Genomic DNA, 23751 nt, shown 5'->3' on the forward strand with positions numbered 1-23751 from the left:
TCAGGAAAGAGTTGTCTCCCTTGTTTATCAAACGTCAACTACGTATAATTATACAAACTTCTTTGTTGACTTTTTTCATACTTCTTGTCCGTTCTTTCATCCAGGTTTGTGTATGCTAATATCCGAATGTAGATGTATTTGCTTGATTTGTTAACATTTTTTAAATCAAAAACCTCTTATCAAAGTTTTCACATTTGATCAGTTTAAAAGCAGTTCTGCCATGAAATTTTGGAATAAATGTATTGTTAATTTATAAGATTTGGGCGGTGTAGTGTAGATTTGATCGCAAAGGACTTTGGATTATTTCATGTTTGAAAGCTATCCAGTTAGCCTAAGGGACGTCGGTGTTTCTTCTCGGATGTCCATTCATGCCTTAAATAATGCACATGTTTAATCATAGTTTATTGCTATATACATGTATATACAATATACAGATACAAATTTCATATGTATTCTAGACAGCAAAAGCAAACGGGTTGGGCCCAATTTCTTAAAACATTAGCAGTCGGCAAAGAGGGGCATCCGAGCTTTTCCTTCATCAGCAACGCTAGAAAGTCGCCAAATGACCATTATTGTCTTGCTGCGACGAAAAAACCCAACCATTAACAAGAAATATCTTTGAAGAAAGATATTCGGCCGAAGGAAAGCTTGTTAACTTGAATTATGTTAGTTCTTACTTTTCCATGCAAATTAGAATTTAAAGCTCAGATCTTGTGTAAAATACGTGGCTTATTTCTTTACGTAAAATAAACTGTTCACTAGAAAATGCAATGAGGTCTGAATGCAAAGTTTTAAATATCCGAGCAATTAAACCAAAGAGTTAAAGAGCTGTCATGTACGTTTCATTTTAGAACTATCCTTTACATTTTTACTTCATAATGGCAAGAACTCTCCTTTACATTTTAGTTTACAACTATTTAAGAATGCCAGAAATTATTTACATTTTATTTCAGAATGGCCAATGAAATTCCCATCGGTAGCCCCCCTCATCGCCAAGAAAATTTTGGACATGTGACGGGCTAAAAATCGCCTCAAGTCGATCTTAGGGTAACTAGTAACCAACGCCGAAAAGCATTTTACTCTATATTAATTCATTGAGAAATTGCAGCACTTTGAAATCAGTTTTGATGGGAAAAAACAATGCAAACTAGTGATTTTTTTGGCAATTTTGAGACGTACTCCGGTTGCTATGGTAACAGGAAATTTAAGATTTAGCAAGCTGCTACAGAGGCTATGGTCTAGTTAACATTTGTGCCAAGTTTCATGAGTATTGAAGCATTTTTTATAGTTTCATAGCAGTTTGAACTTGTTACAGGATGTTTTTCAATGGAAACGGCCATTTTTTGCAATATGCTCATGGGGTATAAGGTTAAAGGCCCATAATTATCATGCCTCAAAAAACAATATTTTTTTAAAGATGTCAAATATGTGTGTAATCATACTTCTATAATGTATTTCTTACATGTTAGATTTAAAAAGAAAAAAATTAAACTGAAGAAAGTAGAGCTGGATGTGCAGTTCTGTGTCTGAAAGATAGGAAAATGTAAACAAAGCAGTTTTGCCCTTTCCACAGAAGTAAAAATCTATTAGTTTCTGAGTGCCGACTTTTAAAAATATGGACAAAGAAGAAATTATGTTTGAAATAACAAACAAACAAACATTCTGACGTTTCCATAATTGTACATAATTTTATAATCATCTACCATGAACATGCTACCAGGAACATAGTTGGCCTAGTGGTTGGTTTAAACATATTTATTCAACAAAACATTTAACAAGTGAACAATATTTACAAAATACATTTTGGGATTGGGCAGAAAGCTATAAAGCTTATAAATGTCCTCTCCCAGTTATGATAATTTACAATAACACAGTTCATGGCATTATCATACACAACGGTTAGTTGAAGTATTCAAATACATTCACATAATAGTTTTAAGAGTTAAGTATTTTGCAATGTAACACAATTATGTAATAGCAAACAGTAAAAAGGAGGAAAAAATGATTGAAGAATAAAGCAACTCACAAAAAAGTACAAATAGACAAACACCTATTTTAGTATTTTTTTGTTTTGTTTTAGAATTAAATAAGAAGAATTAAAATAATATCTTATTTGATTGCTTACAGCTGTATAATATTAGCAGATACGCACAATAGATATACACTGAATATTTAAAGAAAAAAATATTAGAAAAAGGAAGAACAATGATGGAACAATAACGAGGAACTAAGATTCATAATCTAGTAAATGTCAAATATGTTAAGACATCTCTGGTTTTAAGTACGCTAAAATCGTTTTGTATCTCGGATATATTTTTGAACTGATTTAAAGATTGATACGTAAAGTAGTGGAACCAGTGACATTGATGGAAGGATTACAAACTATAGTGGTTAAAGTCGTTGACAAACCACTCGCCCCTAACCAATGTGGGTTCGAATCCCACGAGCAGGGACTTTGTTTTCTATCATGCGATGAAGCAAGCCAGCTAGCCTCTGGAACATTTATAATATCCGAAGTCTGACGGAAAGGGCCGAGTAGTTGCGATTGCCCAGCTAGCTTTAGGCATGTCGGTATTTCCAATTTTCCACCCTGGTGCCAATGTCTGCCGGATGAGCGCATAAGTTCCTTTACTTCCTTCGTTCAACTGACATTACATTATTATGCTATTTAATTTTTATAAGTTGTTTGGTTTATTTATTTTTTTATTTTTTTTTGGGGGGGGATGGGGGTGGGGGGGGGGGTAGGGGCAGTGATGTCAGCCTATCATAGCATTTGTGTAGTGTTACATGTATGATCTATGATAAAGAATTTGTTACTGTTAATAAAGATAAAACTATTTGGATCTTGTATTTAACCAGTCTTAGCTATGAGCTGTAGCTAATACGGTATGTTAGGTGGAAATCTGTGATTCGATCGTTAAATATGAGAGGAACGAACGACAACTCTGCTAGCAATCTGTTCATATAAAAGGGAGGTAATAAAATATGAAAAATAAAGGTAAATAAACTTTAATTATAGAAATTTTTTATTGATTTATTTAAATGTTTTAATATTTCATTACTACGTTAGTATGTTTGCATTTGTTACAGGATAAAAAGTATTATATGAACTATATATTTTCTATGTATTTATCGCTATAAATACAAATAAAATTAATTATTGTCGTAAATTTGTTGCTGAAAAAGTGAATTTCAGGTTTAGTAATTTTGACGTCTTTACAGACTACAGAATCTGTTAAGCTATGGTTCAATTGGAAGAGTTCAGCGCAGCGTAAAAATAATACTGTATTGTAAATAAAATTGTAATGTTACTAGATCCTATCTATTATTGAGAGAATGTGAACTTAAATCTATCAAATACGATGAGAGAATGTGATGGAAATTAATTTACTTAAATCTATCAAATTCTTTATTACTACAATATTACCCATTTAACGTTAGTTTATCATTTTGTCTCACTTCAGAAAAAAAAATCATTTTGACAAGCATTTTTTTATGATAAACATGTTTGTTTGTTGTTTGGGGTTTTTATGCCACATCGACACATTATATAGGTCATATTCAGAATATTTTTCTTACTCAGGAAAAAGTGGAATGATGCATGACGATTTTCATGAATACTTGTTCAAAGATTACAAAAAAAGATTACAAAAATGAAATAATTCCACCGAAGGTAGATCTATTAGCTGCGTATTTTTTTGTTTTATTCATTCAAACCTATATAAAGGGAAGTAATTCAAGTTAAATGTTTTCCTATTTTTCATTCTACTTTAGGGGATAAACTTTTGATATATTGTTTTTATAAACAATATAATAATGTTCTTTAACTTTAAAAGCGAATAAAAACTTTAAGTCGATTACATTGACCCATTTTATATTAATAAATACAAAGTATATAGTAAACACACACCAATTAAGCGACAAGTATTTTCCGGTATTTCGGTAGCTATTCGGTATATTTGGCGTCATGGTATTAACATGGCAAATAATTACAGAACAATAGTATGACATTTAAAATTAAAGGGAAAACTATTCAGATTTATTTGATTCTTCAAAATTGGTCTGTGTCTAAAAATATGAATTTCTTATAAATACGACCTTTATTTTTTCATTTATATACTGTATACATACTACAGAACCTACTATGCTATGTTTCACTATGTGCGTATTTTGTTGATATAAGACGAACAACTAGGGTTTTTTTTTAATCTGGTCATATTTTCTTCCCCGGATCGCATCACAGGCACGAGTATCGGACCCGTTTCGGTTCTGTTGGCAAAATGCACAAAGAGCATAACAATATTCGGAATATTTACTTGGAAAAAAGTCGAATAACCCGGATGCAAAGATTACAAAAAAAAGATAACAATCCCACCATATAAACGTTATTAAAAATCTATATAAAGGGAAGTAATTCGAATTAAATGTTTTCCTATTATTTATTCTACTTTTAGGGATAAACATTTGATATATTGTTTTTGTGTACAATATTATAATGTTCTTTAACTTAAGAAAGAAATGAAAACTTTTAATACGATTACATTGACCCACTTCATATTAATAAATACAAGGTATATAATAAAAAATACAACTTTCAGTATTAAAGTGCTTTCCGGTTAGTCCGGAGTTATTCGGATTCTTTGGCGTCATGGAAACATGACAAACAATCACAATATAAAGTCGTTGGTCATGGCGGAAGTGCGTGACGAGAAAACTAGTCAGGCTTAGCTGGTCGTTGTCTGAATTTATGATTTTATAACATTATAAATACGAATTATTGATGCCAGCACTATTAAGTGTTGAGACTTTGAGTACCGCTCAAGCCGGTGCTTAGGGGCGTCAGGGATGTTGCACATTTTCATTATCCCTAATGTACAGACTCAATCAAACCGAGTCTGCAATTCTCTTGTAATTTTGTTGTGATTAATGATTCCGAGGGATCACTTTGTTTCCAGATTTTTTTCTTTTCTCATTTATATCTTGTATCTATTTACATGTATACTGTATATATATGATCCTTTGTACGAACTTTAACATACATAAATATTATGTAAATGCTCTTCAGTTTTGCAGAAATTAAGAAAATGAATGAATGAATGAATGTTTAACCAGGCCAGAGCAGTATAAGGTTAGTTTAATTGGTGTAAATCGGGCAACCGGGGTTCGATTCCCTGGAGGTGCAGGTCACTTTTGTTGTGATTCGCCGTGTATATCTAGTACTTAACGCCAGAATGTGAAAGTAACGATTCTTGCAAAAAGTAACACGGAATTGTGCAATAAATGGCGGATACCTGAAAGGATTTCCAACGCAGTAAGTAAACTGGCCAAAATAGTTTTATTTTAAAGCAGCATTAAATAAAATATGCAAGGACTTCAAATATGTTTAATGCATCCATAAAGGGAGATAATTCAAACTTCAATTTTCCTTATTTTTTACTATTTTCTCTGTACAAATATTGTTTAATACTACTTAATGTTTACGCTTTTTAAAATATATTTGTGTTAGATAACTATTAAAATTATCAAATGATTTTATTGACCCATTTCATATAAGAAAATCAAGGTATATTTATTAATATTTTTTTGCCGATAACGCGTCGATTCCGGATATTCCGTAAATATTCCGGTACTTTTTGACGTCATGACAACATGACTATAACCCAAAGAGCAGAAAATTACGATAAGAGATCTATTCCCTTTCCAGGTAGACAGTAAATTTTTAATACAGAAATCTTGAATAAAGTTATCATTTTTATTTATTTCATGGAAAAAAAATGATTAATACATAATATCACAGTGTATAGATTGATTTAAAATCAATGAATTAATATTCTCGTTCAATCTTGAACATGAGGAATTGCCTCTTAAGTTATATATTATTAATATGCAGAATGGCAAGAAATGTGGGTAAATGGAATATAGAAAATTCCGCTTTAGAGACAATAATATCTAATATGCATTTAAAATTATGATATTATGATTTGTTTTGTATTTTTTTTTTTAATTTATTTTTTATTATACAAGAATAATGGTTATTTATCTATATACTAACTTACTAGCCTGAGTGCCAACGCCTGATGAATCCCAGGCTTATGTCTAACATGCATTTTGAAAAAAAACAGGGAATTTCAATGCATACTTAAAATCTGCAAACTTGACTGTTCTTTGTTATTTACCCTGAGGCCCTCTTGTCAGCAGGAGAGTGGTATAATGAAAACAGTCCCTCTCCGAAAATACCAATATATACACAGCATGACTTGAGATTTTCCTCTTCAATTAAAGTATTCCCTTTATACATTAGATTTTTAATATTGAAATCATGAATAAAGTTATCAAATTTACTTATTTTAAGAATAAAATTTTAATTATTTATATCTTTAAAACAAGCCTTACACAGTTGAATACTAAATTATACACACGTTTAAGCAGAAAATAACCTTATTTATTATGGAAGATTCCACTACGTCTGTTTTAGTTTATTGATTTCATTATAAACAATTTTTTTTGAATAATTTGCAATATACGAGTATATTAAACAAATATTGATAATTTTCAAAAACATCATTTTTTTTTCACCTTAAACGGTTAAAAATATAAATATCTCGTAACTGTGTTATGTACGTACTTCATTTGGTGTAATTCCCCAGAGCTAAAACGGTAATGTACCGGAAAACGGTGTTTAGCTAGGTTTTCGAAAAGGTCAATTGATTGTTTTAAAATCTATGTATTATTATTCTCTTTTGATATTGAACATGAGGAATTGTCTCTAAGTTATATATTATAGAAATAATATTTTAGCTAAAATATAAACCTTTCCTTGATTTGTTTGAGATTATGAAAAAAAAGTTAATGTTGTTACAAATTTCTAAATTAATTGGGCCAGAATAATCACATTGATTTTCCCATTTGTACACTAGAAAAATTGAAATACATGGCCATTAAAAAAAAGCTTTAAAAACACTTATTTAATTATCCATTACGGAGCATATTTAAATTTAACCTTACTAATTATATAAATTTGATTTTAAGGGGTATTATTTTACACTTACAGTTAAATACTGGTAAATAAAAAAAATTGTCACAATAAAAAAAAAAATTTTTTGTTAAACAAAAACTTTAACATGATATCACCTACAATGTAAAAACTGCAAATTTTAAAATGTACTTTTTTATATTCATGAATAGGCCATATATTCCCAAAGTCTTTTTTTCTTACAACAACTTAAGTATAGGTTAGAGTGCATATTGGGTGTTCTTCGTAAATAAGAAAGCTAAAAAGGAGCGGAGCTTGCGAAGCGACTGTAGCTTTCTTATTTACGAAGAACATCCAATATGCACTCTAACCGGCTTAGTGCTCCGCCCATTTTTTTCCGCCCACACACTGCGTGACGTCACACGATAGCCTAAATGTGTATAACCATATTTGGAAGAGGTAGCAGTACACATTTTCGGGTCACGTATTTTGCTTAGCTTATTCCCGCATTCTGTCTAGGTAAATCAGACAATATCACGGTGCATATCCATATCGGTACCCTCTTTGCGAAATATTCTCAAACGGTACCCTCTTTGAACATACACAGGTCATTCTCTGCTAAAAACAAACCAGCGATGGATAACAATGCAGTAAAAATTCATTGTAATAAGGAAAGGAGGTATGACACATAGAAAAGATGTATACCACGGAACACTTGAATGTTTTATTAATGTGCTGATTTGTCATGTGCCCTATTTTTATGTACTGCAACTTCACAATAAGCTACAAAAAGTCGACATGTCTTGCCTCGCCCGTCACCTCGACATATTTTTCGGGCTGAAATGAACCTGTAGCTTGATTATATATGCATCATGCATATTTATTATGTTCATATACATATCATCTTCGGACAAATGGCAGTATATTGTAAAATTAATAAAAACATCCTACTTTCGGTTTTGCAGCTGCACGGGCTGTAATATTTACATAAAAAGTAAGAAATATTACATACATACTTTGTTGGAATAAGTGAACTTTTTATTTGGAAATTATAAAATGATACTGGTTCCGTAAGTAATAAAACATTTTTACTGTTATTTTGCCTGTTTTCATTTTAATGAACCTCTTTTTTTAATTATATGCCGTAGTGACGATATACACGTGCGTGTAAGGAAAAACATGATGCATAAATATTGATTAGTAGGAGTAAACTTCAAGATCTCTGCACATGCGTACATTTCACTTTAGCGCTCTTCGAAACTAGCTCCGCCCACTTGCGTTTTATAATATAAAACGTCCAGTTTATATAAAATCTGTTCTATTAAGATTTGTAACCTGAAAATTTGAAAAATCCTCGTCGGTGATTGGCTTAAAAAAATTGGCGAGCACTATCACTGGATACCCCCTGTCACTGGATATGTAATTATCCAATATACCATTTAGTTGTCACCTTCCCTGGCCAGCCTGGTCATATGGTCTAGTGCACTAGAAGTGCACACGGTGTGCACTTCTAGTTCAGCTCTAGTGCACTACAAGTGCACATGGGTGGGAAGTTTAGTGTGAACTCAACTGTATGTATGTATGTGTATGTAAGTTAAAGCTCAATAAGGGTCCATCCGCCCTTTCGGGTACAAAATGCAGCTTGCGCTGTCGAGTACGGACACCGGACATGTCACCAGTCATGTCCTTAAAGAGTTAATTTTGAAGCACAAAATGGTGATAATTTACCTCCATGCAATTTCCACGAAGTATTAGCCAAAGATATGAATTTTGAGCCGAAAAGTAGGTCACTGTACGGCGGTCAATGAGAACCTAAATGTACAGTAACCTGTGATAATAGAAAAGGGCTTTTGTGCCAGCTATATGCCTGCCTTACAAGCCGTCTATCTGTACTAGGGGCTCACGCACCCTAGTACACCATCCTCGTCGTCTCTGCCTACATTGTAGGGCCACTCGTTTCGGCATAAGTCAGGACATCGGCAGCTGGTCCGCAGAAGTGACGAAGTAGGAGTTCCGTAAGGAAAAATTTAAGTTGACTACCAGCCAAGTAGTAAATCTTCTGCCGATGCCCTGTGCCTTCTTAGCGACGTGCACGCTCCGAGGGGAAGTGCGAAGTGAACTCAACTGTATATAAGCACGCTCTTTTATAGTAACATACTTTTCTTACACTACCACGCTACTACGCAGTGTAGTGCATCATATTGCATAATATTTTGCATAGAAACAAAAGACATTAAGACGAGAGACAAAGCCTAATAAGATTTTAGAATGAAATTCAGATTTATTGATAAATGGGAAAATGATCATTTTCACAGATGTCACCATATCAAACAAAACATTTTAAAAATGACAGATAATAAGCAAGGAAAAAGATCAAAGAAACTACCGCGTTAAGATCAAAGAATCGAGAAAATACATCAAAGACGCCGCCGTCGAAAATGATGAACGAAAAGCGCAATCTGTTAAAAGTTAAAATTCAATAAAACAGGTTTGTTTTATAATCTTATAGAAATCATGTTTCCAAATCTGGATAGTTCCAAAAAGCATTATTTGTAAAGATATTACAAAAAATGAAGAAATGAATGCATATATTTTAATGATTACATATAATACGTGTTAACATTTGCAGAACATATTTTCAATGTGTTTGGATCTTTGGAAATTGTTTTTAAAAGGATAATTATATAAATGTATAAATGATCACTTAACTATTTATACATCCTTAATTACAAAATAATTCGAGAATTTATTTGTTATTTGTAAATAAATAGCCACGGGATTCCGAGAATTATAGTTCTAGTACAGTAACATCCCGCTACGTAGACCTCTTTTGGGACTGGGAATAAACGGTCTTAATAGTATGGAATGGTCTTTAATTTGGGGTGGAAAAAAGAGCAAAACTACAAAATATGACATTAAAATAGTGGTCATAATGGGGTGTTTTACTGTACATTTACATAAAGTTAACGCCAGACAAACCCAATGCCAAGTAGGCTTTATTGCTGGACTATGAATCGGGCGACCCGGGTTCATCTCCAAGACGGTGAAAGTCATTTTCCTTATTATTTATCACGAATCCTATCTACAATATTTTGCACTGTACCACAGCTCTAGTATGAACAGAAGTATTTTGCAGCTTCTTGCGAACTTGAAGGCATATAGAACTGGTAAACTGCTTAACAGCTTGAAATGGAATGGTGCGCTCGTGAAGCTCATTTCAATGACACTCACAAATCGTACAATCTGGTTCCCTGCATTGTAACAATAACAATGCCAGTACCAAGGTTTAGAAATATAAATGTTATAAGCAAAATGCAAATATGCATCTATCGACTTGCTGATAGTTCACATGTACAAAAGTCTATTTTCAGTCTAAAAGGAAAATATTTTTGTTATGACATGCTTTTTTGACAATCTCGCGAGGGTAAATAATACTGTGATCATAAAGTACCATAATAATACGAATTCTGTAATGAGTGCAAGCAGGTTTAGTCACGTAAGGTACAATACAAAATGCATTCTATTGTAAAATACAGTTATATTTCACAGATTACAATGAAACCAATAAACTTCCAGTATTTGCGCCACGCGGTGCATTAGCAATAAAAAAAATAACTTAGCATTTAACCCTGTGATTTAGTCTCGTTCTCATTTACCGAGTCCAACAACTCCTTATCAATTCCTTATTGTACCCCGCCTGCTTGTTTGCATTTTCCGAGTCCACAAATGTCATATTAAATCTGTATTGTACTCAAAGTGTCTTCAAAAAAGCGGACTACTTTCGGCATTTGCAATTAAAAGCATCAGGGTCTGAAATTTCGCTACCATTATTTGTTTGGTCTGACGACCATTTTTTGTTGTATCATAATTTCGGTATAAAGCTTCCTGACAGGTTATATGACCGTATATAAACGGTTATTTGCAATACAAGCGCCGCCTAGCACCTTTGGTTATATATATATGCAAACAAACGTTTATATAGCGCCAAATAACCTGTCAAATATCTTATATAATAAATAATGTATTACCGGCCATACATCTTTGTTACTGAGAAATGACACATTTTCTACGTTAACATATTTCAGACTTTTCAAACTAAATAATCGAACTGAAATGTTCACTCAAACAAAGCTTTCATTTCACTTTCATTATGTGTTTGCAAGCATTTTAAACTTCTCCAATGTTTGCATTTATGATTTGTTATCATACGGTTAGCCGAGGTTCCAGTCTGTCAATTTTTATGTGCTTCTGTTCGGCAAATCGACACTACTTTGATACTATCAAGAACACGATCGAGTAAGAAATAGCGTGTATGCTATGAATAAGCAAAAATATCCAGACTAATCATGCGTGTATAATCAGAAATGCATATAATAAAAAAAATATTATTTTTCATTTAATTACAACATTTTGTAAACTTTTCCAAACATTTTGTACACTTCTGTTTGCATTCATGATCACCGGAAACGGTATAACTTCCTCTCTATCCCGATCTAATAAATGGTTTCCACCAAAGCCAGTGTTTTTATGAAAGACGGCCTTTCTAGACGGTATGGGATATGTATCTACACCGGGTACATTGTGAAGTGATACAAAATCCACTTCCGCTGTACGGATGATGAGTTTTGACATCTCGTCACCTGAACTCAACTCCGTTCTTACATTTCGCTGTCTTTGTTTTAATTTTACTGTTCCGGGACTTGAATTCCCTTTCACTGCTTTGGGCTTGTCTTTTTCTGACGAAAAATTTGTCTGTTGCGATACTGTTCTTGTCACGTGATATACCGCAAAATTTCTTTTCAAGTTGGTTACCATTTCGTAAATAGTTTCATTTTTAGACAGTGGTAGAATAAATTCATTAAAACCAATGTCTGTGATAAAGTGCGATTTACTTTTACTTCTATACATGCAGTCGTTTAGGGCCACTGTTTGGCCGAAGTTGCCAAGCTCAACAGGTTTAATTTCACTGGGAAAATTGTCATCGGCCATTGGCGGACGCCATTGTACCACTTCCGCTAAGCCTCGTTTTGAATAATATTTAAGAACTTGGTCTATATTTGGACCGGATGAAAAATTATACACGACAAAGTGATCCACTCCGAGCAGACGGTTGATTTCTATCCATCTGACGAAGTCTGCAGTTTTGTCATATTGAAATACTAAGGGTGGTAAACACACTGTTAATTTTCGTTTGTAGAGGACGCCTCTGGTCGCATTTTGGATTTCTAAGATATTTGTTTGCGTTTCACAATGTCTGGTGGTTAGTGAAACAAAATGAACGGTAGTGTCCATGTTAACATAACATTCGAAAATGGTCGGCGCATATCTGAAAATAAATATAAGTAAATAAATAAGGTGAAAATTGCAAATGAAGCGGCACACCTTTGAAGTTAATAGCAAATACATTTGTGAACTAATCAAAAGCACGTGCATCTAATGCGAAAGCTTGAATATGAATAAAATATTAAATAATTATAATATACATATATAACTTTTCAACATACTGAGAAAAAAAGGGACGATTAACGATATTGTCTCTTACCGCAGTCTAGTTTTGGGGAATAATGTTATTATAAACAATGGAATATTAAATACAAAAAATTTGGCATTATTACCGTACACGTGTTTGTGAGCGCATGTCATCGATTCTTGTACACAATATTTTTTTTTTTTAAGTTATAAGTTTCAAACAAGATTTTATATTATTCAATTCACGAATGGACGAACATTTTGTAAGTCTTGATTAACAAATTATCATATAGTTTATAAAACTTGTTAAAGAATTCTACCTGTATCCTAAATCATCCAACAGCGCTCGTGCATCAGCCTCGGTTTCGTACATTAGTTCTGCAAGTCCCTCGTGCGTTCGTTTCCAGAACTGACAATCTACGTTAACCTGATTTCTTGGCCTGACGCCTATAATAAATACAGTACTTCTGTCTTTCACATAATACGCCGAAAAACAGTACATACTCCGTGATTTATCAATAGGCTGCCATCTTTCTTTTGCAGCTACTGAGATCGGGAACGAAATACGGTTACATGTTGAATTAGCACTTCCGGTTGCGTTATCAGAACTTCCGGCGGTGTCGTAGTATATTTTTATTCCTGATCGTTTTATCTCCTCCTCTGTGTCGTCTGCAAGTCTCTGTCCCTCTTCTGAGGAAGAAATGGTCGACAATAGAAATAAACCGTATGCGAAAGTAATCCAGAATATTCCCTTTGTTAATACAAATAGAAATTTTATATACACACGTCTTTTCATTGTATGAACACAAACTCAAAGTTAACTTGATCGACTGCTTTTAACCAGTTAAAATATAACTTTCAATATATGTTCAAACACACGAAAGCTGTCGCACAGGAATGAACAGTTGGCGTGTATAGTTATTAATGTAGAAAAAACCCTAGGACAGTTTTCTATACAGTTTTATTATAACGTGCAAATATGAATTGAAATGTAAATTAGCGAATTGAACGAAACGCCTGAATAGCACGTGAATGTAAGCATAAAATTTTCTCAATTAAGTAAATGAACATAAAATAAGATTTAGTGATGCTTATATATAAGTGGTGAGCGATCAATTGAAAAAAAAAAAACTCATAAAAATTATTATATCGCTAAAAAATGTATGTTAACGTTTTTACAAGGTTGACTGGATTTAAGCCAGAGGAGTGAGTTCATTTTGATAGATTTTATATTGGCCCCATTTAAATGCTTACACAGATATATCTGTTTAGAGAATTCCCGTACCAGTCATTAGGCAGTCAACCATGAAATATCGTCATTTGTGCAAGTTTTTTTTTAGTTTTTCGTGATTTACCAGGCCCGTCGTCACGCTTTTATGATTGGTGCGGCCAATTTGGTAGGTTTTAGTCAGATTCTAGGGGGGTACGGGGGCATGCTCCCCCGGAAAATTTTTTATTGTAGGATGCTCTCAGGGGCATTTTCCCGTATATTTGGCACAGTTTACAGCCTGTCGCTAGTACATGTTATTATAATATGTCAATGATTTTTTTACAGATTTAAGTGCGTCGTAAGGGTTTTAAGGGTGAAATTCAAGGTTGTTTAACATAAATCACACAATGGTATAAGCTTAAATAGAGAATATTTGTTAAGTTCAGTGTAAGATCGGAAAATATTTCACAGAGTGAGCACCTAAAGGTATATTTCACGAGTGGCGCAGTCACGAGTGAAATATGAACATTTGGTGTTCTCAAGGTGAAATATATTTCAATCTTACACTATACTAAACAAATTTTCTTTTTATTACATGCAAAGAAACGTTTTTAAAAAGACATTAAACCTTATACTGAATGAAAAGCGCACGAACTAATAAAATAATTTACGACGTCACGTCATTAAGTTGGTAACCAGTATTGCGCACGCTGGTATTTCACTAAAACAACGTAAGGGGTTTAAATTCAAAACAGTGAAATAATTTCACTGTTTCAAACAGTGAAATAACCAGTTTTATATCACTGATATATTTCTATAAACCACCGAAAAGCATGTAATAAATAACAATCGATGCCATGATGGAAGAATAGTACATTACGAGTCAACAATAACCGCTTTTTTTGTTTAGCAGTAACTTGTATTTTGTTCACAATAATCTTACAAAACACAGAGTCTCATTTTATGTAAATTTTCCAAAAACACATCGCCGTAATTCTCTGGTGGTAACGAACTCATCGGCAATTACACGTAAGTTGAGTGAATCTGTCCAGTACTTATAAATATGTAACACCATTACTTAGATTGTTCAAATGTACTTGAGACATTGTCGATCTTAAATATGTCTTTATTCTTTTGAGCGCCGAGAATGTCCTATCACTGATAACATAAGTAGCAGGCATCTTTAACAAAATGACCTCAGAGAACAGGGCTCTTTCTAGCACTGTCTGTTTTGACACAAATTTCAAAGAGTCAGGTACAGTAACAGTAATATTTTCTGATTTGTCAAAATGACTTCGTAGGACCCCTACATGTATACCTGGTCAATTAACAGTGTCCAGTCATTTTCTGATATTACCGCTCATTGCATAAGGGGCCAGTTAAGTGTCAAATTGCTAATCAGCGATGCGTGTTTTTTTTTCTGTTTTTGTTTTGTCTTTTTTACTCATATTTGGCCAAAATATTGGTCCGGCCTTGGCCGGACCGGCCGGACCATCGACGACGGCCTTGAATTTACGCGGATTTAAAGACCATGTATGTTGTTATTGAGGTTGTGTACCACACTTAAGTGAAATTATATATATAATCCGCACAGTCTGATCAGGATCCATACTGTTCGCTATCAGTTTCTCTACTTGTTAGCGAACAGCATGGATCCTGATCAGACTGCGCGGATGCGCAGGCTGGTCTTGATCCATGCAGGTCGCAAACTCAAATTATGTATATAATTATGCTTATAAAGCAATGTTCAAACATTGAAGAATATGTAAAATATGTACTGCAAATAGCTGTATATATTATTATGTAATCATTAAAATATATGCACTCCTTTTTTCTTTCTTTTTTTGAAAAAAAATTGACGTAGACTTTATAGAAAATATTTTTTTTATTACATGAAATGTTAAATTCGGTTATATCTTTATAATGCTTTTTGGAAGTAACAAAATTGATAAATCTTAATTTGAGCATCATATTTATGAAATAAAACCATGAAAAAATTGTGTTACAGGATCTTTAATTTTAGTTAGCCATGCAGAAAATTAATTTAGCCCTTTGTGTAACCTGTTTGCGCCTTCTTTCTTTTCTCCTATGTGTACCAAAATTGCGTTGCAACGCTTTTGCTAAAATCGATCAAAGGATAGAATAAAATATGAATTTTCAAATTATTTCTGAGTATATTTCCTAATTATCTTGTGCAAATCTTTGTATGCCCGTTCGAAGCTTTATGTACCTGCTAACAAAATTTATCACACACCCGTGCCGCTTTTGCGACTCCTTAAGGATGGTATTGCACTTGGGTGCATATATTTTGACGTGACGTCATTTTCGATATACATACATTTAAGTGTAAATGACGCGCTAAATGTTAGTGTTATGTACATTAATGAAAAGGATTCTTTTTCACTTAAACATTCTTTATTATGGTATGTTAATATTATATTCGAATAGGTTCATGAAAGTAATTTATTGAATCCGTTGAATAAAATATTATGCTCCAAAATATAATTGTATCATAGCACAGGAACTTGAAATTCTATCACTATTAACGATAATATGCAAAATATACCCCCTATATACTATAAAAATTTTTTATAGTATATAGGGGGTATATTTGGATATTATAATTAATATTGGTTATTTGATAGAATTTCAAGTTCCTGTGATCATAGTTTGGGGACCTTTCTGTTGAAAATGTGTCACAGTTAAATCGTATACATATACATGCACAGTGCGTTAACTGGAGTGCAGGTATTAGTTACCCGCACTCCAGGGCATGCCCATTGATTGGCTCATTTTTGCTGGGGTTTACATATTGTGACGGCAGACAGAGTGAAAGCGGCAGAAATATCATATTCAGATGTTCGTTCATTGGTTCCTTTTTGCCGGGGTTTCATATTGTGACAACAGGGAACGTGTTTTTATGCTTGACTAAGATACAAAAGAGAAAGAACATCAAAACACTCGGCAATCTGATTAATACTCGGGGCTACGCCCCCTCGTACAAATTAGATAGCCTCGTGTTTCGATGCTTTTTCTATTACTTAAATTCAACTCGATCAAAAAGTAACACAACATTTATATTAAAGTCATAATTAATATGACGTCAAAAATCATTCGAAATTTAGCGTCCGAAGCGTCTCGGATACTGAAAATTCAAACTATAATTATATTTATATCTTACTTTCAATAAATATATTTTAAGTTTATAAAATCGTTTGAAAATTATATATTTCCTTTAAAACATGAAAATATGTCAAATGCATCATATAGGTCAAATTCTATAATAATTTTCACACAGAAAATGGAAATATTTGAAGTAAACCTAATTTGAATTACTTCCCTTTATTTTTACAAAAGATACGAATAACTTTCGCAGTGTTTTGTATATCTAGTTAAAATTCTTTTTTTTTTAATTCAAGCTGTTCTCAAGTTAACTACAGGCAGCAAATAACTACAGGCAGCAAATGTATAGAGAATGTTTAAGTTTCTTCTATAAATACAGGATTTATTTTCATCGAGTGGTGTGACAATTAATATTTCACATGTCGCAATAGCCACTAGTGAAATATGATAATTTTCATACCACAAACCTCATGAATAGGAAGAATTTCCTTTTAATTTTGTGTAGAAGAAATTAAGTAGTCCGGCAAGACGCTAGTGAAAATACGGAAATATGTTTCACTGTAGTGAAAAATAAATTTTTAAACATACGCATTTTATTTCATCAATATTTCTCAATATTTCATTTATAAATATAATATAGATCTAAACAGGTATAGAATCTTGGGCAACTATGGTGTCTTTATCAGAGATAAGGAAATTGACCGCCAAGGTCCTTAAAGATCCTGTATGTTGTAATTAAGGTTGTTACTACACTTAAGACTCAACCATGTTTACAACCAGTAGGCAATTCGCGTGTAATTAAATGACCTGCTAAATTTTATTGCACGTGAAAATCGTGCAAAAATAGACTGTTGCATGGTTAGAAAAAAAATCAATAATATTCCCAATAGAATAATACACATGCACTTCACGTGCAAATCATGGATACTTAAAATATGCTCCTCGTAAAGCCGCAGTCTGCAGTTTCGAACAGTAGTCTTCAAGGAGTTCTTCCTCTACTCATTTCAGGCAAGCAAATTTATGCTAAAAAGTTATTCTTAAAATGTTTATTTATATTAGTTCATTAATAAGTCTTTCGAATTTGACAAAATTTGAATTAAAATATCATTTGATTGTATCAAAGTTTGGGGACCTTTCTGTTACATGCACATTGGGTTGGAGTGCAGCGCTACAGAGCATGCCCATTGATCGGCCCATTTTTTTCTGGGGTTTACATATTGTGACGACAGAAATATCATAATTGTCCTTGGTTACCTTTTCCTGACCTGGGGTTTCATATTGTGACATTTTATTTTGGCTTATAATTCAAAAAGAGAAGAACATCAAAACACGTGGCAATCTGATTCTGCCCCTCGCACAAATCAGATAGCCTTGTGTTACGATGCTCTTTCTAAGACAAATATATAAAACAATAGAAAAAGAAAATATGTAAAGTGAACTTAATTTGAATCACTTCTCTTTAAATAGTTTCGAAAATACTTAAACAACTTGACTATATACTAGTACTTGCTACACGTATGACTGGTTAATTATCTCGATCGCACCACTTAGTTACTCGTGCGCACAACATAGAAAGGTCTCCTGTCCACGACTTAATCATCTCGTGTGCGACACTTAGTAACGATTACCTCCCTTTACTGTACTGCATCAAAACCTTTGTAAATATTAAAGGTTCATTATGCTTTCATGTTATTTCTGGTGGAGTCCTGTTATATAGTTTATTTGGCCAAATGACTCAACCGTTTTTTTATTGTGGTGCACTTTGGAAATAAGTGCAATTATTATAATAATGATTTGGTGTTTTGTAATGAAAGTCAAAATATTTCTTTGTTAACATTTTGCTACTTTTTTTACTGAGCACCCCTGTCTACGGTGTTCTGTTAGAGCCAGCGCGTTTTCTCTGAGAACGAAAGGCGCGAAACATTACAGTTCGATGGTGACAGTGCAACTGTATGATGATGACAATACGACAGTACGATGGTGACAATACGACATTACGATGGTGACAATACGTCAGTACGATGGTGACAATACGACAGTATGATGGTGACAATATGACAGTACGATGGTGACAATACGACAGTACGATGGTGACAATACGACAGTACGATGGTGATAATACGACAGTACGATGGTGACAATACGACAGTGCGATGGTGACAATATGAAAGTACGATGGTGACAATACGACAGTACGATGGTGACAATACGCCAGTACGACGGTTACAATACGCCAGTACGATGGTGACATCGTACTGTCATGTTTCGTGCTTTCTGTTCTCAGAGTAAACGCGTTGGTCCTAACGGAACACCGTACCTTTCTTAACATGCTCTAAAAAAACCACAGGAGTTTGACATTCAATCAATAATTGAAAAATATATTAAGCAAATAATTTAAAAATAACGGCATATATACCCCTCTATATTTGCCGTTATTTTTTTTAATCATTTGCTTACAGAATGTCAATTTCTTGTGAAATAACATAACCCAATTGTTTTTATTTTCGATTCAAAACTTTACATTTTGTCAGTTTCAGTACTATAGCCATTCTTTGGTGCGCTACTTTATTTTTTGATATTTTTACTATTTCTCATAATAAAATTGTATTTTAACTTCGAGTCGACGGATTTTCTGCAAAAAAAGGTCCGAGCGGACATTTAGCAGGTGCGCGATGACGTAGTATCCTACCAACGAATAAATGCAACAAATGTTGCCGTCCTGTTAGCTCAGTAGGTAGAACGTTGGCCTGTGAGTGTAAATAATGAATTAAAACTTGAACTTTTTGACTTTTCTTAATAATTATCTTAATGCATTAAAGATTGAATACTATGAAATATTTTGCCTCATCTGGAGGCGTGCAGCTTTAATACTAGCAAGGCTATAGTCTGATTTTATTGACCTGTCAATTATGAATACATTACAGGACTCATTTAAATATTCGATCCCACTTCGGTTTGGACGACCGTGTAGTTTACGAGAATTAATGTTGAGTATATTAGTCATGGATTGAAAGTCACACCAGTTTAATGTTAATTCACAATAGCACAGTCGGTAAAGAGAATGCCTGATTATTGAGAGGTCTGTGGTTCGATCCTTACTCTTGCCACTAGTACTCTTTCTTTATTTTTGCAGTATATTTTAATTGAAAAAATTTGTTGTGTGTTTTTCGGCATTGAAAAGACATTTATTGATTTTAATCCGTTTTAATTTTTTAACATGAATTCTTAAAACATGTTATTTTAGTCTACATAACAAAATTAAGTAAAACATAATAAAACAAAACGAACAATATAAAATAATCATATATAGCATCAATAATGCTGAAAGTATTAATAAGAAAAAAAACATGGACCAACGCGGTCTCGAACTTAAAACACGTGTGGCAGTTAGATTATAAACTCGTGCCTTACCCTATTGCCCTATAACGCTGAGTTCACTTAGTTTAAATTAAATTCCATCGTACAACGTACATCTCACGGAACTTACCGAAAATCTACCGAAGATTAATATACTGTGTGCATCGACCGTGTAATCAGTATGTAATTGACAGGTTAATAAAACCAAACAATTATAGTATAGTAACAGCGTTTATATACATGTATTGTTTGGTTTTATTAACCTGTCAATTACATACTGATTACACGGTCGATGCACACAGTATATTAATCTTCGGTAGATGTTCGGTAAGTTCCGTGAGATGTACGCTGTACGATAGAATTTAATTTAATTTGTATCTCTAAAAGCGTTATAGCGCAATAGGGTAAATCAAAAGTTTATTATCTAAGTGCCACACGTGTTTCAAGTTCGAGGCTGCGTTGAGCCATTTTTTTTTCTTATTAATACTTTCAACATAATTGAATCTAATGTTGTTCGTTTTTTAGTATTTGGTTTATTAATTTTGTTATGTAGACTAGTATACTCTTTTTAAATAACATGTTTTTTTTAAGAATTCATGTTTAAAATTAAAACGGATTAAACTCAATAAATGTCTTTTCAATGCCGTAAAACACACACACTACAAATCTGTTCCATTAAAATATACTGCAAAAATAAAGAAAGAGTACTAAAACAATGGCAAGAGTAAGGATCGAACCACAGACCTCTCAATTATGAGGCATTCTCTTTACCGACTGTCCTATTGTGAATTAACGAAAACCTTCACATTAAGCTGGCGTGACTTTCAATCCATGACTAATATACTCCACATTAATTCTCGTAAACTTCACGGACCAAACCGAAGTGGGATCGAATATTTAAATGAGTCCTATTATGTATTCATAATTGACAGGTCAATAAAATCAGACTATAGTTTATACTTAAACTGATCTATGTCGAAAACAAGAGACGTACGTATACAAAACAAACATGCATGTATATGTTCTTTTCTTTACTACAGAATTAAAACAACCTGATAACCTCAAAGATTTACATGTAATGTGAAATCTTGTTTTTATTTCTAAAAATTTGTTTGTGTTATTGTGTTTTAACAAAATACTTGTTGGTGGTGAGCGTTTTGTCAGCAATTATTATAATCTATGCATTATACACAATAATACATTTCAAATCCAATGGTTGGTAAGCGGTAAATTCAATCATATGTAGGATGACTGAAATTTTGATTTTCTTATTAATATTTAGCCATTCAATTTTGGCGCCAAAATTCTTACTAGGTATTTCTAATAATTTTCTCAACACAGACGTCGTTCAATTGCTCTATAAATTTTTCCTTTATTTATATCCGTAGGTTTATATAAATTATGAATATAATAGTTTTTTGTTCATTTCAGGGTATTTTCTATTTACATTATACATTTTGTAATTATTTTATTTCTCAACCGTTCCTATTCCAAATCAAATGAAGATTTCATTAAATTTATTACCTCCCTTTATTATACCAGTCATTACTTTAATTGCTCAGATCCCGACTCCGCAATAGATTAAATTGATTATAAAGTTTTACTTTATTGATATCCGTAGACCAAAAATAATTTCTGATTGTAATTAAAGTATTTTTCATTCTTAAATTTATATGAAAAGTTAAAAACTATAGATTCTACATTTCTTTTAACCTTTTCCCTTATATAAGCAGGTTTCGACGGCTTTTTGCCCCCCCCCCCCTTTTGAGGTCTCAATCAGTGAAAAAATGCCCTACTTAGGCCCCAAACACTGTTTTTCGTTTGAGAAATGTTGTTAAAATAAGTGACCACTTTTTCGGCGCCGTCCCCCATCCAAATATTACATCAGGGGGTTGCCAGAAGGGGGATGTGCCCCCTTCTGTTTGGGGGTTTGAAGGGGGCGGAGTGCCCCCATCGCCAAGAAAATTTTGGACATGTGACAGGCTAAAAATGGCCTCAGGTCGATCTTAGGGTAACTAGTAACCGACGCTGAAAAGCCTTTTACTCTATCTCAATTCATTGAGGAGTTGCAGCACTTTGAAATCAGTTTTGATGGGAAAAAAAACAATGCAAAATAGTGACTTTTGGCAATTTTGAGAGGTCCCCCCGTTGCCATGGTAACAGGAAATTTATTATTGAGCATGCTGTTACAGAGGCTATGGTGTTGCCAAGTTTCATTAGTATTGAAGCATTTTTCATAGTTTCATAGCAGTTTGAACTTGTTACAGGAGGCTTTTCAATGAAAACGGCCATTTTTCGCAATATGCTCATGGGGTAAAAGGTTAAGTGTTCTTGTTCTTTATGAAAATGAAGATTTTATTAATTTTATTAACTCCCTTTGTTGTCAAAAGTATGCATAATAGTAAAATAAATGTTACAAATTGAAATAACTGATATGTAAAAAAGGTGTGTTAAACATGTAGTCACGGATTTATATTACATGTTCCTACATAAAAATCAGTGATGTACTTTATATTTTAACTTTACTCTAAACATACAAAAGTAAAATTAATGTATTTTCTTTCTTACACGCCCTTATAGCCTCATAGTCATACATATAAAATGCTATTTTTATTTTTAAAAAACCTTTATTTTGGTCATTGTTTTATAAACAAAACAATCAGACTCGTTGGTGTTGAGCGTTTTGTCAGCAATTATTATAATCTATGCATAAAACACCACTACGTACTGTATACATTTCTAATTCGACTGTTTGATAGCGGAAAATAAAAATGGTCTATGACTTTAACTTTTGATTTTCCTACTTAATTAATTAGAACATTAAATTTTGTGATTATTTATAAGCCAATCAGTTTTGGCGCCAAAATTTTCTACATAATTTCAGTAATTTTGTGCTGAATATTACGTTAAATTGGTTTATAAAGTTTTACTTTATTTATATCCACACGTTTATATAAATTATTAATTTAATTATTATTATTTTTATTTCAATGTATTCTATATTAACATTATACATTTTGTAATTATTTTATTTCTCAACTGTTCCTGTTCCAAATCGAATGAAGATTTTATTAAATTTATTACCTCCCTTTATTGTCAAAATTTGTCTAACTGTTCCCATTTTAAAGCGCCACTCAGTAGAACATTTTAAATTTCTAAAAACCATCATGTCAATTACTTTCCATAAACAGTCATAACATGCGTACAAATATAATTATTTATTTACTAGATCTACTAAAGCCCCATGATGTTATTTCTGAATTGTTTCTGGCGCCCTTTGGAAATGAGTACAATTTTTATAGTTTTGCATGAGTCAAAAATATTTCATTTTGCTACTTTTGTGACAATCATTTCACAATAAGCACCCCTTTCTACCGTGTTCCGTTAGGGCCAGCGCGTTTTCTCTTCAAACGAAAGGCGCGAAACATAGTACGATATGGTGACCGTGCTTACACTACGACAGTACGATGGCGAAACACGACAGCACGATGGTGACAGTGCGACAGTACGATTGTGACAGTGCGACAGTACGATGGTAACACTACGACAGTACGATAGCGAAGTACGACAGCACGATGGTGACAGTGCGACAGTACGATTGTGACAGTGCGACAGAACG

General features: G+C 33.0%; 1 protein-coding gene across 1 annotated transcript; it reads right to left on the reverse strand.

The window, feature by feature from the left end:
* Positions 1–10718: 10718 nt before the first annotated feature.
* LOC132719478 (uncharacterized) lies at positions 10719–13372 on the reverse strand. Its single transcript, XM_060703248.1, has 2 exons — positions 12763–13372; positions 10719–12299 (listed from the first exon to the last, which is right to left on the reverse strand). The coding sequence occupies exons 1-2, from the start codon at positions 13236–13238 to the stop codon at positions 11366–11368; spliced, it is 1410 nt and encodes a 469-aa protein (XP_060559231.1). The 5' UTR covers positions 13239–13372; the 3' UTR covers positions 10719–11365.
* Between the last annotated feature and the right edge of the window lie 10379 nt (positions 13373–23751).

Source organism: Ruditapes philippinarum, unplaced genomic scaffold (assembly GCF_026571515.1).
Source record: "Ruditapes philippinarum isolate M1 unplaced genomic scaffold, ASM2657151v2 ctg5859_1_1_1_1, whole genome shotgun sequence".
Classification (NCBI taxonomy): Eukaryota; Metazoa; Mollusca; class Bivalvia; order Venerida; family Veneridae; genus Ruditapes; species Ruditapes philippinarum.

What these genes read in the sequence shown, in the direction of transcription:
- LOC132719478 (XM_060703248.1), bottom strand. Translation starts at nt 13,238, where the DNA reads ATGAAAAGACGTGTGTATATAAAATTTCTATTTGTATTAACAAAGGGA. An exon ending in TTGGATGATTTAGGATACAG is followed by an intron (nt 12,300 to 12,762) that starts GTAGAATTCTTT and finishes ATTTATTTTCAG; the next exon opens with ATATGCGCCGACCATTTTCG.